This window comes from Drosophila novamexicana, unplaced genomic scaffold (assembly GCF_003285875.2).
Source record: "Drosophila novamexicana strain 15010-1031.04,08,12 unplaced genomic scaffold, DnovRS2.1 tig00001222-arrow-arrow-pilon, whole genome shotgun sequence".
In the NCBI taxonomy this organism is placed as follows: Eukaryota; Metazoa; Arthropoda; class Insecta; order Diptera; family Drosophilidae; genus Drosophila; species Drosophila novamexicana.
Window position 1 is genome coordinate 457161 of NW_020824845.1, and position 15768 is coordinate 472928.

The 15768-nt window shown below is 39.7% G+C and overlaps 1 protein-coding gene across 1 annotated transcript; it reads left to right on the forward strand.

The window, feature by feature from the left end:
- Positions 1 to 1419: 1419 nt before the first annotated feature.
- On the forward strand, positions 1420 to 11263 carry LOC115766747. The gene is made up of 5 exons (XM_030710724.1): positions 1420 to 2727; positions 3315 to 4007; positions 4745 to 4901; positions 4994 to 5356; positions 7707 to 11263. The coding sequence occupies exons 1-5, from the start codon at positions 1781 to 1783 to the stop codon at positions 10251 to 10253; spliced, it is 4707 nt and encodes a 1568-aa protein (XP_030566584.1). The 5' UTR covers positions 1420 to 1780; the 3' UTR covers positions 10254 to 11263.
- Positions 11264 to 15768: the final 4505 nt, after the last annotated feature.

Below are 15768 nucleotides of genomic sequence, written 5' to 3' on the forward strand. Positions count from 1 at the left end.
TTAAATGGAAGCAAAATCTGCAATAGCAACAACTAGCATCAGCTCACGAAGCATACAAAAAACTAATGCACTCGGTAGATCTGAACTCCGACCCCTGCACCAATATATGTACGAGTCCATGTATATATATATATATACACACACACACATACACACAAATAAGTATGTACATGGGGATGGATGTGTGTGTGTGTGTGTGTGTACGTATGCAGAATACAACATGCGTCCGCACGAAGTAGGCTCAGAGAAATCTGAACGGTTCCTGTCCATTTGAGTTAGTGTTAGTTTTTGGCATGCTTTGTGTATGTGTATGTACATGTATATATTTAGATATACATATACATAGGAACATGAAATCTTAAAGCAATACATGCATTAAGCGTGTTATCCAAATAGTAATTGCGTATGCTTCACTGGGGCTGGACTGGACTTAAAACATCCTTGTTCATAGGCCCCCTCCCTGAATAGTGCTCTTGGATCCTCGTCCCCGCAGTAGCCGACCTTGTTGCCTTCCAGTTTTGGTGTCAAGTTAACCTTTTCAATTTAAACTGCTTCAAATGCAAGGATTATTTTCATAAAGAAGCCCATTTTCTCCACTTTTGACATGATTTGTAATCAAGTTAACGAACTAGGTGTCATTCTTGATAAGGCCAGAATTGTTTTTGGTTTTTAAAGCTACATCATCGAGCGGTCCCAGCTCGTAGGGTCAGTCAGTAAGTCAGGTTGAACAGTTTTATAAATAGAAAAAAAAATCAAATTGATTTATTAAAAAAATAGATAATAATATAAACCATTTTGTCTTCCAGATTAAATCCACCAAAATAAAAAATACTCATGCTGAAAAATCCTGGTGAGCAGATAAAACTATTCTCGAACGAGAAGCGAGAAACATTTTTAGCTTTAATGAGGCCTAATTGAAAGGGAGATGCAAGTGGAAGGTTTTTTGCAAAAGAACATCCCGCTGACAAGTAGTTCCTGCATATTAACACATAATACGGCAATAACAATAACGTGTTTACCGATTCGGACAATTTTTGTGGAGTGCCTCGAACAAATTGTAAAGGATATCAAAACAGTTGAGGCCGAATACTGGCTGGTACTAAACGCATTCAAAACTAAACTCGCAGGCACGGTGATGGCTTCAAATGCGGAAGCTGACGAGAATCTCGCCGAGAATATCGCCAGAGACAATTCGAGTGACAACAACAATCCCGAAAGACAGCCAAACAGTAATAAGCAATCGGCTTCTGATGCTGATGGGAGAATTGATTGCAAGCGAAAAAAGAGAGACAGCAACGGATACGAGAGCAGGGCCAAAGATGCCGGTGGGAACGATGGGGATGGGGATGGGGATGGGGATGGAGCTGGGGCTGGGACTGGGGCTGGGGCTGGGACTGGGGATGAGGAGTATAGAGAAGGCCACACATGTCCTGGCGGTAGTATAATAGCAACTAGCACAGATGGACTGGAGCGAAGGATATGTGGTGTATCTGCTCAGGATCAGCCTAGATCCCTAGATTCAGCAGCAACTCCAACGAAAGCCAAGGAAAATGTATCGCACTATGGCCAGACGAAATCGGTTGAGAGAGCTCCAAACGATGATGAAGAAACCGATTCCAGAGATCGGCTGGCACTGGGCCAGCTATCGAGAACCGAACCAATTGATCAATATGCGACAAATACATATATTGCACCCGAGCAGGCGCTCGTAACTCGCGTAGAGCTAGTTGTGCCCGCCCAGGTGCCATCCATCCATGCGCCTTCCGGAGCGCGTGACTCCATGATGTCGTCGTCGCTTTCAGAGTCACATTTTAATAGTGAGATTCGTTTTGGTGCTACGACTTCGCCGACAAGGGCGGAAACTGATAAAAACAATGGTTGTGAAATAGACTCATCCAACTTGAGTGTAAGGATTCCTACTAATTTAACATTAACAACAACGGGTGATATTTTGACTAGTGATCGGCGGGCAGCAATATGGGCACCACACGGTGAATATAAAGATGCCCAAACACATGACCCAGCCCAGGCTGGCTCCGGGGAGGGCCACGAGCAGGAGCATAATCAGGCCAATCCCAACCAGGATGGTTTGCATTTGATCTGCGACTCAGACATCTATCGCACGCAACAGCAGCAGCACCCTCAAGACCAAGAGCAAAGACAGTCGCATCCCGCCGAACTTTTATTACAAATCGAGAAGGAGACAAACTCGTCAGCCGGATTTGGCCAAATGCTGCCGGTGGAACATCACAGTCAAAGGCAACAGAACTTTACTCAGCAGCAGCAGCAACCGTCGCATATTCATAACATGTACGGTCAAATGATGCACCAGCAGCAACAGCAGCACCTCCTCCACCACAACATACATCAAGAGAATATTCATGAGCATCAGCATCAGCAGCAGCAGCCACATCTTTATCCCAATTATATCCATCAGCATTATGCGCACGACCAGCTGTTTGCTCTACATCATACTCAGCCCCAGTGCCAACAGCAGCTGCATCTCCAAGAACAGCAGCAGCAGCAGCTCCAGGAGCAACATCAGCAGCATCAACAACAGACCCAACTCCATCACCGACATCACATTGAATGCCATGGCCATTTGCAGCAGCAACAGTCCATTCAGCAGACGGGAGCGCATCCTCAGCAGCAGCAGCAACTGCAGGAGCCCTACCATGATCTGATGATGGACGAGTTCCACGAGGATCCCTGCTCAGCGTACAAGTTGTGAGTAACGTATGGAGCACGTTCATTAACTATAGAAATATATATATATAGACAAATAATCCCAAATTTAGGGTTAGGTGGAAGTTAAGTTTTGTATATTCCTGATCAGGCTACATTTGTCTGTTCCGAAAGAGGTTTCAAATTTCTTCGATATCTGTTTTTGTTCTTCTCGATACCTCCCATTTGGTTAATACCGATAAATATTGTTTTTAGGCATTATTTGGGAATTTCAAGAGCTGAATACACAAAAGTTGGTCTAGTGTATATCGGAAACTACGAAAGCTTGAGGCTTCAAATTTTGTCCATTCTGTTTTTTTTTTCCGTTATCTCCGATTTGGTTAGTATCGATAAATATCGTTTTTGGGGAATATTGTGTTGTTTTTAAGAAGGTTCTCAGATAAAGAATGTTTAGCCTTTTGGATATGCAGCTTACTTTTCCGCTGATCCAATAAACTTGGTGTATTTATGCTATGAAAGTCTAATAAAGATTATAGACACGGAAACCATTCAATAATTTTGAATTATCTTTATCTTTAAGCTATCTATAATAGTCAATAATTGGGAAAGCATATTTCATATTATTGCAGATCACTTTCGCCAAGCAATGCGAAGCCGGAAAATCAAGATGATGGCTACGAGACGAGCGCAGGAGATGTTTTGACGCCCAACTCGCATAGTTCGTCCACCCATTCGGTGACACCCCAGCATCAGATGCAGCACGGCGGCCTTGGACTTGTTGGGCAAAACAAGCACGAAGATCTGAACTCCAACAATAATAATCAAACGGCGGCAACCACGTCCAGCAACAGTCCGCAGGTGCAAGCCTCAGGTGGGCAAAGTGTCCTGCCCCCCGATCTTTCCATGCCGCAGAGCGTCAGTGCGAGGAGCTCGAATAACGTTGAGGTTGCTCTGTCGAATGATCCCTATAGTTTTATGGCAGAAGAGATGAGTAGTCTGTCGCCAGGAGGTCAGCAAGCGGTAGATCTGCCAGGCAACTCTTCTAATCCCTCTAGCTATTCGCCTGTGCCAGTTACAGGATCAGCTCCCATTGCAGCGTCGTGCAGGGACAACAGCATGTACAGCATAAAGGATCATCAGCAATCGTTGACGGAGCCCCTGGTGGAATCTCATAGTGCAGATACCAGAATTGAATCCCAAGATGCCAACAACTCAAACTGCGATCTGAATGCCAGGACAGGATCGGTGCCCAAAAGAAGGGGACGCAAAAAAAAGCTAATCGATGCAGATGGCATGCAAATGGTAGCTCCACAACAACAATGGTAAGTCCCTATCCAGGGCATGTGCTTTATTTGACTTTTAATCCTGCCCTTAAAATGGTTGTGGGAACCTATCTGATATATAGTATAGCTGAGACGGGGCTTCGGAGTGTGAAGAAGTCGTTGAAAATGGTTGCATGAAAGGATTCCATGCGCGACACATTTCATGAGAAAATATTATACCCTCGAGAAGGGTAAAAAATATATAGAAAATATATTTAATATGTAGGCTGAGATACAAGTATAGATTTCAATGGGCTGGAAAACGCTGAGCCGATGGATGGTAGCCAGTCTGGCTCTTACAAGAGACTCAATGAAGGTATTCAGAAAACAAAGATTTAATTAGTTCATCGTATAGATTTTTTATTGTAGGCATAGGGAATGAAATGTCGTGCACGGAGGTAGGCACGTAAGGGGGCATAATTGTTGGTAATTCTTAAGGGTAGCAGAAGAATTGAAGACAGCCTAAAAGAAAAAAAAGAATCTATGATGCCAAGGAGCAGCTTATGTGGAAGGACAACAAATGCCCAAAACTATTTAAGCGGGTTTTAAAGCCAAGGGTCTAGTAATAAAGCCTGAAATGCCCTCAGTGTCCGATTTAACCCAATGTAAAGCGATGTATGATGTTATAAGTATATCTCAGGAAATAATTTTTTCATTTTCATTCAAGTCCGGATTTATTTACATGTTTACAGCTTGAATTTGTTGACTGATTTGCTCGTAATTTTATCTTGAAACAGCGGCGGCGGCAGGGATGGCAGCGGCGGGTCCGATGATATCCTGACCATGAAGCCCAAGGAGCGCAAGAAGCACGATCGATTCAATGGCATGTCCGAGGCGGAAGTTATTAAGCGCACAATACCCGATCATCTTTGTGATAATCTTGATATTGTTATAGTGAGTTGTAAATTTCGTGTTTCGTATCCGTTTATATTTGATCAACTGCAAAAATGTGTTTGATTAACTTATATTCCTCCAAAACCCTGCAGGTCGGCATAAATCCTGGTTTGTTCGCTGCCTACAAGGGTCATCATTATGCTGGACCTGGCAATCACTTCTGGAAATGCCTCTATCTATCCGGACTCACCCAAGAGCAATTGAGCGCCGATGACGATTACACGCTGGTTAAGCAGGGCATCGGCTTCACCAACATGGTTGCTCGTGCCACCAAAGGCTCGGCCGATCTTACGCGAAAGGAAATCAAAGAGGGTAGCCGCATTTTGCTTGAAAAACTTCAACGGTTTCGACCCAAAGTTGCCGTTTTTAATGGCAAACTAATATTCGAGGTTTTTTCTGGCAAAAAGGAGTTCCACTTCGGTCGGCAACCGGATCGTGTCGACGGCACAAATACTGTAAGCATATTTCGAACTCCTTTTTATACCCTGAACTCATTTATTCTTGATCAGCATCAATACGCGAGTCGATCTAGCCATGTTCGTCTGTCCGTCCGTCCATCCGTCCATCCGTATGTATGAACGCAAGGATCTCAGAACCTATAAGAGCTAGAGCTAGTGCTCCTAGTGCCTTCGCAGATCAGGTTTGTTTCCGATAATCGATAACTTACTCCGTTTCCAACCAATCGATAAAAATCGATATCGATATCCTGTTTTTTTTGGGCAATTTTGGTAAATAATAAGAGCTTCTAAATAGAATATATATATGCATTGGATGTTGAAAGAGGGGTCAGGGTATCCCCTAGTCGGTAGCTCCCGACTAGAACCTCTTACTTGTTTTTTGTTGGTTCTGCTTGCTTCACAAGTCAATCTCTATTTATACAACTGTTTTTCCGGACTGACTGACTGACTTATTGGTGATCAACGCACAGCCCAAAACGTAAGAGCTAGGAAGCTGAAATTGTCACTGTTATTACCTTGATGAATGTGAACGTAAAGACGGTGTTTCGGGAAATTCCACCCAAAAGTATGGAAAGATCGCGAAAAACGATTGTATGAAACTTTTTTGTTAACCATTCGATCGGCCTCAAACTCAATTTCAAAGTTCTTTGTTCAAATTAATTTGAGGGGTCCAAATATGTATACCTCCTTGGTGGAAATGGGGGTCAAAGATTTGGTGGATGACGTTTCGCGCTCAAATTCATTTTCAAGGATCTATATGAAAATAAATTTGAGACGTGTTTCACATTTTTCGTAAAATCTAAACTCCTTCGGTAATTATGCGATTCGAAGAGTTTTTGTGCGCAGTTTTAAGTGGTGTTCGATTCGCTTCAAACTTAATTTCAGAGCTCTACATAAGAACTTAATGAATACGTGTTTCAGCGATTTGGGAAATTCCATCCACAACTGTGGTTAATTATCGAAAAACGTTGGTATGAAACTTTTTTGTTAACCATCAGATCAAACTTCTTTTCAAAGTTCTTTGTTTAAATTCATTTGAGGGGTATTTCGCACTTTTCAAAAATGTATTCCTATTTGGTGGAAATAGAGGTCAAAGATTTGGTGGATAACGTTTCGCGATTAAATTTATTTCCATGGATCCATAAAAAAATCATTTGAGACCTGTTTTATATTTTTGGCAGAATCAAAGCATCCTCGGTAAAAAGTGGAATTCAACAATTTTGTTGGTGATTTAATTTTATCCGAATTTCTTCCAAATTATTTTTAAATCTATACATACAAACAAACTTAATGAATACGCGTTTTAACGATTTGGGAAATTCCACCCGCTAAAGTGGTTAATTAGCGGAAAACGTTTGTATGAAAGTTGTTTACCGTCCGATCAGTTTCAATTCATTTGCAAAGCTTTTTGAGAACATTTATTTTATACGTGCCACATAATCGAAAACTTTCATTGTTTTGTTAACCTTTTTTTGGTTTTAATCAACAAAAAATTCCGTGGCTGGGTTAATGATTGTTCCAGCTATATGAAATACCAGTGCGAATTTAATAAGAATATGTTTATATAAGAGCATATTAATGTTCGTAACTGGGATTTGATTAAGCGTATTAAATTTGATAATTATATTAAGTTAATAGGGTCGAATATATTTTAGCCTTAACTAAAACATATGAAATCCCAAGATAGACGCTTTACACAGATATATCGCCTAGCCAGACTCAGGTTCATGGGTATAACGATTTCTCTTGTAATCTTTTTTAAAAGTATCTCCAAATGTGCACAAGGAATAATCTCTGATCCAATAAATGATATATATTCTTGAACAGAACGACGAAATGACTTGACGAAGCCATGAACGCCTCTGTATGGCAACATTTATCTCGGAACCTGCAAATGCTAGGGCCTTGAAATGTATTTACATTCGTTTACGAATTTATTGCTCTCTATTTGATGTATCTTCCATTTGCATTTTATCGATAAATATCGGTTTTGAGACTTGTTCTTCTTCCCCTTAACATTGACAAAGAAAGGGTAACTTGTAATGTTAAACCCTTGTCCTTTGGTATTTACATCCATCTGGGCGCCATTGTACTATAAGCACCAAAGGAATTCAAGAATATATTTATCCATAGTGGGGAGCAAAGGAAGAAGCGTGAACTCAACATAGACTAACCTTCGTCTTTATAGATGTATTTAATTGCATAGAAGGAAGCTAGACTGTTCGTAAAGGATGCTCGTGGGTTGGCTGGATTCAATGCATCTAACAATCGGGCACTCCCGACTAGATCACGCTTGCTTATGTTTAATATTACATGTTATAAACCTTTTCTCTATTTTGAATTTCAGTATATCTGGGTGATGCCTTCCTCATCGGCAAGGTGCGCTCAGCTGCCTCGCGCTGCGGACAAAGTACCATTTTACGCGGCGCTGAAAAAATTTCGGGACTTTCTCAATGGACTAATACCGCATATGGACGAGTCGGAATGCGTGTTCACGGAGCAGCGTATACGACAATGCTGCGAACAGGAATCGCTCAAGAATATGCCTGCTGGCAATGATATGAAGCAATCTAGTCTTATGTTTGGCAATGACAATGTCGGCGGCAGTGGCAGTAATATTGATCCCGGCACCGATTGTTCAAATCAAGTTGTTGATAAACTGCTGCCGCACTTTAATGCAAATCTCTCCAATGTGATATCACGTGACGGAGGCGGAGGAGGAGGCGGGGGAGGAGGAGGAGGCGGAGGATTTATGTATGGCAATAATGATGAAGCCATGAGAGGCAACAATATTGTGGGCGCAACAGCGGCGGCGGGGGGATCTATAGCAGAGCACAACTATTTGTCTGTATTTGGAGCAAGCCAACACCAGTCACAACAGCCGCTGCCCGAGAAAAAGAAACGCGGCCGTCCCAAAAAGATCAAAGGGCAAGAGTTGATCGATCCAACAAACGGCGGCAAGGTCCAACTAACGACTCAGCATGACTTTAATAATATACTGAATCTGTCCATGATTGCGGCAGCTGGTGGTGGCACCGGCAGCGGCAGCATGGCCACCGGCAGCAGCGAGATGCCCACCAAAAAGAAGAGGGGTAGGCCCAAGAAGCTAAAGCCCACACTCGAGAATATACTCACCACAGCACCAACAGCTGCAAAGCATCCGAATTCAGGTGCGAATCCGCAGTCGGCGACAGTCACATCGATTGGCGGGGGGCCGACAGCCAACAGCATGCACACGATTCCCATGGAGCACACCGCGTCGCCGCAGAGCAGCCATCAGGCGCCGCCCAGCCTGTACAATACGCCACCGCCGTCTCACATCTTGTACACAGCATCGGCATCGCCCATGGCATCACCGGCCCTCAATTGCAGCTATTCACATTCGCATGGTACACCGCCGGTAGTGGGCCAGGTGGATCATCAACAGCAGCAGCAGCAGCATCATTTGCAGCAAATCACAGATCATATGTCGGGCAACCATCAGAGCCAAGTCGTCGTCGGTATTAGGGATCAGCCGCATCTGGGCGAAACTCCGCCGCCAAGCTCCCCAAATATGTGCAGCGTTGTTGATTTTGAGCCGCCGACGGATCGTAATGATGGGCAGGACACAAATCTTGTTGTTATGTCGCAACAGGGCCGGGTGCTAGATAAATCGCAATCATACCCCAGCTCAGTTCCACAGCGCGACACGGAGCCACATTCGCATGTCCAGGAGCATTATCAGCAGTGGCTATCGCCAGGCCAGAATCAACAGCAACAACAACAACAACAACAATCCGCCCAAAAGGTTAACCAGCAAACACTTCAATCTCAGTCCTCGCCCGTCGCCGTCTCGCACTATCCGCAGCCGAACTATCAGCCAGATACTCCCGAGCATTGGCATCGTTTCGAAGAGCACAGCAATCAGAGCAGCAGACCCTATATGCTGGCATCTCCGCACCAGCATAACCAGCACAACATCAACATGAGCCCACAGTCTGGCCAAATTCAGGCGCAAGTCGCCTCCGATATGTCCCGCAAGAGTCTGTCGGGTCTCGAGTCTTTGGTCGATCAAATACCAACAATAAGTGAACACGAATCAAGTGCAATATCCTCGGCAACGGCAGCTGCAGCTGCCGCCGCTGTCGAAAGCCGCTTACTCGGCCTGCAGCAGCAGCAGCAGCAAAAGCGCTGTCATCAGGAAAACGAAGGTCATCCGGAAGCCACAACGAACAACAATGTGATTAGCAATTTCTCTGTTAGCAGCCTGGCAGCTTCGGCGGCAACGACGAATACACAGACCCATTTGGCGCAGCCTGCCAGCAATGTCAGCAGGCCCGACAGTGGGCAGAGTATCAACAATAACACCACCACAAATAACAACAGCGATTATCCGAACCATAGCCAAGTCGGGTATCCGCATCATGCGAGCCATTTGATCAGCAGCGCGTTGGCGACAGCAACTGCCGGCAATGCACAGGTGTTGACAACGGCCCAGCATCATATTCCGCCGCCGCATCCACATGCCCATCCGCATACGCATCCGCAAATGTACATGGATCACGCGCACATCACATCGCATATGGCTCACATGCCGTCGGTCAATGTTAACTCAATGTACGGCTCACCTTATGGGCCGCAGCATGGCACCTCGGCGCCTGATTATGGGCATGGTCACTATGGCGTTCAAAATCCGGCAACGACGCTGCACGTGCCAAGCCCCAATTATCCGTATGCACATCCGTATGGCCACACTCCACCGCAGGGCAATTACACGGGCTTCGCACATGCCCATCCCCATCCACATGCCCATCCGCATCCGCATCATCATCATCATGCAGGCCATGCAGCGCACCATTTGAGCGTCTTCGAGCGACTCAAGCCGTCCGACATAAGCGGCTACAGCGGCTTCTGATGGCAGCAGCAGCAGCAAGAGTAACAACAACCAAAACAACAAAAAATACCATACGAAGCCGGCGGCGTGTGCGCCCTCTTTCGCCCAGCAATCTCCGGCTAGGCCGTTATACTTATATAGTTTAAGTAAATTTTAAAATTAAATAAGATAACCAAAGACTCCGCCTAATAAATTTCTTTTGTAAGCATCAACGGACAATTAATATTACTTAGATCTGTGTATATGTATTATCATAGTATATGTGTTAACATACAATACATACGTATTTGTCTGCTTCCCTCTCTCTTTGTCTTTGTGGGTATGATATAACATATATATATTGCTTACTGAGATACAAAGTGTATTACTTTAGAGTAAATACCATAATTCGTTTTATCAAAATAGACTTATAAATGTTAAGGCTAATCACAAATAACTCTCCAATATGTATACTTTAAATTTTGAATTCGAGATATGGAACTATGTTTACTTCTTTGAAATAATCCTGATTTGAATCTTCTGTGCAGAATCAATACATTTTGAAGATAACAAAAAAAAACCTGATATGGTATAGTCATTATTATTGTGTTTTAAACACATAAGTTCAGGAAGTTTCGCGCTTTTGTCTGCCAAAACATCTTTAAGTGTGCATGTAAATAATATGATTCAGTTCCCGGCTTAAATCAAGACCTTAGACTTTAGCTTTGGCTTGTAACATTTTATTTACAGTACAAAACTAAAGAACTTGAAAAATTATATTTCAGTTCAAACTATTATTTTTGTATTTTGAAAAAATACGCACAACTTTCGCCTGTTTTAGGACAATTTATTCGACTCAGGGCTCTATTAATAGAAGAAAAGTAAGTTTCCGGCCCAAATCCGTTTGATTAGAAACCAGCTTGATCCGATTTAACGTTTGTTTTGCAATGAATATTTTATAAATGGCAAATTGTGACGTAGGTAATTTCTATTTGCAAATAGCTTAGGCTGGAATACAATTACTGATTAAAGAAACTATTTGCAAATATAATAAATATTATATGTAAACTAACAAACTATTTGTAGTTCATCTTTTTAGCAGATCAATTTCTAATCACACGGATTAAATATATATATATATATATATATATATATACATACAGGCAAAACCAATGGTTCCTAGATGACTCATCTAACGAACCTAAATGACCGAAATAGTCAAAAAATATGAATGTCCAGCCCATCGACGGTACCTAGTTGACCCCTTCCAAAACCCCTTTTACATAGCAACATTGTGGGTATGCAATTCAATTTTTCATTCTAATAAATTTTAGTTAGTACTAGCTGGTAATTTCTGTTCGCCTAGTATTTTCGCGAATTTCCGTTCAAATCTCACGCCCCCTGTCAACAGTGATATGTTAAATGATCGGCACTTAACCGTGGTCTCTTAATTAACATCCATTTAACAGTACCTGTTAAATAAATACCAGTTAACAGCTGAGGCTGCTAATTCACAGCGGTCTGTTAATAAACGTGTCAACATTATTGTACCTTGTCGGTACGCAATGCATTTTTTTAAAAATAATTTTATCTGTGCATCATCTGCTGGGCATTTCTGTTCGCCTGTTATTTCAGCGGAATTTTGATTTCGAAAATATGAGCCAAGAAAAGAATTTTTTTGGAATTTGGAACTATTAGTTACTAGGACAATATCTATAGTATGGTAAAACCAAGGATATATCGGTCATCTAGGAACCAAAGAGGGAGTTGTTTACTCTCTTGGTTTTCTTTTTTTTTTTATTACTTTTCATTGCACTTAGTCCAAAGCTGTGAAATACATCGATTTTCTGAGTTTTTAAAGTTAAGGTAAATCAATTATTGAGTGTGCTGAAAACAGATTGGAAATGAGAAAGAGAAATAACAAATATGTGTACATTTTCGCATGTTTTTATTTATAATTTTATAATATCTGCACATCTTTTGCCATTTATTATATTTTTATAGGAACTTTATAAATATGTATTTTTATTTTGTAAATTCTATGCAATTATTGCAGCAACTCTGATTAACATTATGAATATTGTGTACCTGTACCTACACTTACAAGAATGTACGTATGTAGATGCATATGCTTGTATGTGTGTGCGTCGAGGGAAATTAAATGTATGCATGTTAAAATACAGGTAATTTTTTGGGTGGTTTGGCTACTGAATTTACCATTATTTAATTGCCCATTCATGGATGCTCGTGCATGTATTTGTACATACATACATACATGCATATATACAAACATCTTTCCGTTAGACTTACATGCATTTCTGTGCTTGTACATATATATATATATAGTATATATTGAAATAATATAAATATTACCGCCGCATATTGTTATGTCTCTCAATGCAGACTGTCCTATCGTTATCATTGGACATTATGCATGTGTGTGTGTGGGGCAAGCAGATCCATAAGCACTTATCAGATATAGTGATATGTCATATGCTTACCAATTTACGGAATGTGTCAATAGATCTATAGGATTTAATCATCCAAGTATTAATATATGGGAGTCACTATGTGTGTGCGTTTGTGTGTGTGTTTGTTTTTTGTTTTTTCAGTATTATTACAAACGACTTATGTATTTAAGTATGGGCGTTAGCAAATAGTTATGCATCAGTAATATATATTTATATATCATATATAGTTATACATATACATATGTATACCTATTTATGTATATGCATCTACATTTGGTGTGTTTAACTTTACAACTAATTCAATTTGCTGCGAGGTTTCATGTCTTTTTTTATTTCAATTTTTGTTTAGTTATTTGTGTCAACATATTTTACGTGCACGACCTAAAGCATAATATATCTGTATATATATATACATATATATGTTATATATATATATATATATACTGCATGTATGTATGTGCTTTCTTAGAGGCTAAGAATTAGTTTTATTTAATACTATAGGAACTTTTAATTAAAGTTTGTTCTTATTCATTAATTGTAGGTGTTTCGCTTGCTTTTATTCCAGCATATATATGTTAGTTCTATACATCTTTCAGAGTTCATGCTTGAATTGTCTGTCCTTTAGTTTTCGAAAACAATAAAATGCTAAACAAGGAATGCCCAGGATAAAACATTGTGTAAGTAACAAAAATGGAATTTATGCTTAAATTAACTGACAAATTACATATTTGTTTATAACGATCAATCTAGTTTTTAAAATGTTGATTAATTGAATTGCAGTATTTCGAATATATCCAATAGTAAAATAGTAAAATATATTGATCCCGACATATTCACATAAATAAATAAACATACTAAATATTCAGATAAAACTGTTCTTATACGATATTACAAATTGATTATTTTTTGACAAACAAAAATTTTGATTATTGACAAACAATTGTGGTAAGAAAAAAAAATATTGCCAGTCTTTTAATTTTTATATGGATGATTTTCAGAGACTGTTTTTTTCTGTTTATATTTATGTTGCGTGTGAATATGAATATGTATCTACATTGAGAGAAGTTCTTGCTGGTTTACGCATAACGGTATTATATTCAGCAGGTGAGCTTTGACACCGGACGCTCGCCTCGCTATAATGGAAGCCTTTTATAACAAAAATGATCAACTTAAAAAACTATAAATTTACATAATTGTGAAATAGTTTTGTCCCCCCCTGCCTTCACCTGATCTCGGGTGGGGGTGTGAGAATCTGATCTTTGAGATCTACATAATTTACTACTCAGCAGAGTTATCTGAAATCTTTTAATCGATTTGAAATAAACGCAGAAATGTCTGACATCCTTTAACTAATTTTAAATAAAAAAAAAAAAGATTGTGAGAAATGAAATATAGCCCCCTTTTTTAGATAAAATAGGACTAGTGAAAATTTTGTGTAATTGAAAAAATCAGAAAAAGTTATTTAATGACTTTGTGTCCTGTCGATATGGTGATTATATTATTAGGTATGCATATGCAGTCGATCAAATCAAAAAGTCATAAGCTAATCCGAAATTTAATGGAATTTATTTTTGGAAATTTATGTTGTCTGATCTCCTACATATCATAGAACTCCTTAGTAAAAAGGAATTACATATTGTACCAATTGCTATTTATTTTATATTTATTATTAACAGGACTCTGTTATCCACTTTCTCTTCTTCTACTTCCCTTACTCAGCAGTTTTTACCTTGTGGTTAGTTTGGGTTGTTATTATCGATACATTTTTTTTTTTGCCTCAGGGATAAGAATATAATGAAATTGAGGAATAGACACGGATTTATCGACGGAGCTGTAGAAACTGTTTAAGAATATAGATGTGAACGAAGATGTCTCCTTCAATGTGTTACATTATCATGTATCAGATACATCAGATACATGATAATAGCCTATACAATTGTATTAATTACAAAATAAAAAACAACAAGGGTTAAGATTCCTTGGTAATTGGCAAGATCATAGTGGGTAGTACAAACCATGCGTAAGCAAAAGTATATTTTCTCTTATTCTCATGAACGTGCGTAAAATATCTTGATACATATTAGAAGCATTTATCAGCTATACCCAGTAGAAGAAATTGCCTGCTTTTGCCCGAGTTTTAATTAAGACCTTTCAAATGAGTTTGAAGCGGATTGGATAAAATATTAAAAGTTTCTAGCACTTTGTGAGCTTTGCAAAATCGCCGAAACACGATCTCCAAGTTAAAAATTATTTTAAAGCTGATCCAGAATGGATTCAAGTTGAATTCGAATGACTTTCGACCTCTAAGGTCAGACTGGTCTAAAAAATAAGCGAGTTTAAAGTCGATCGGAGGATACACTAAAAATTGCATTGAACTGCTTTCCATTACTCCTAATGCTTTTATCAATCAGTCAGTCAGGACAAACAATTTTAATTATAGATATACAAATGTATTTGTCTCAGAGTCAAGACCAAGTACATGAATATATATGTATACATACATATATGCTGACCATTTCTTTGTGTACGTACATATGTAAGCATGCATGGCAAAGTAAAACATTGGCACATTTTATAAAATATGTTTTACATATACATCAGTTATCTGATACGTTGTGATGCACATACACTTTCCAAGGTGATGTAACGCATATGTGAAATAAATGTTGGACAGGGTTATTATTGAGCTTTGTTATGTGTGGCTGGATCAAAGGCCAACCTATGTTGGAAGGTGTATGTAATTCTCGGCACGCCGAAACTTTATATACTATAAACTTAAATCTGAGTTTACTGTATTTTTGTTGTATTGTTTTTTAAAATAGTATTTTAGTAATATTTAAATAGAAAATAAAGGCATAAAGCAATACAATGCTAGGAACTCAGTTTGCATCTCTCTAATTCGAAGGTTCTCATCTACACAAGACCTGGAGACTATTCTCATATGTTTGTATGTATATATGGGTATGTATGTATAAGCTAGTAGTATTCATGTTTTTTTTGCGAAAAGGACAATTAAGTATTTAGTATTTAGTACTACACCTTACTCAAAAACAGATAAGGTAGAGGGAGAACTGCCTTAGCTACTC

Excerpts from the sequence above, each read along its gene's own strand:
- LOC115766747 (XM_030710724.1), top strand. The coding sequence starts at position 1,781 with ATGATGTCGTCGTCGCTTTCAGAGTCACATTTTAATAGTGAGATTCGT. Across the intron at positions 2,728-3,314 it reads CCCTGCTCAGCGTACAAGTT|ATCACTTTCGCCAAGCAATG; the intron begins GTGAGTAACGTA and ends ATATTATTGCAG. Across the intron at positions 4,902-4,993 it reads ATAATCTTGATATTGTTATA|GTCGGCATAAATCCTGGTTT; the intron begins GTGAGTTGTAAA and ends AAAACCCTGCAG.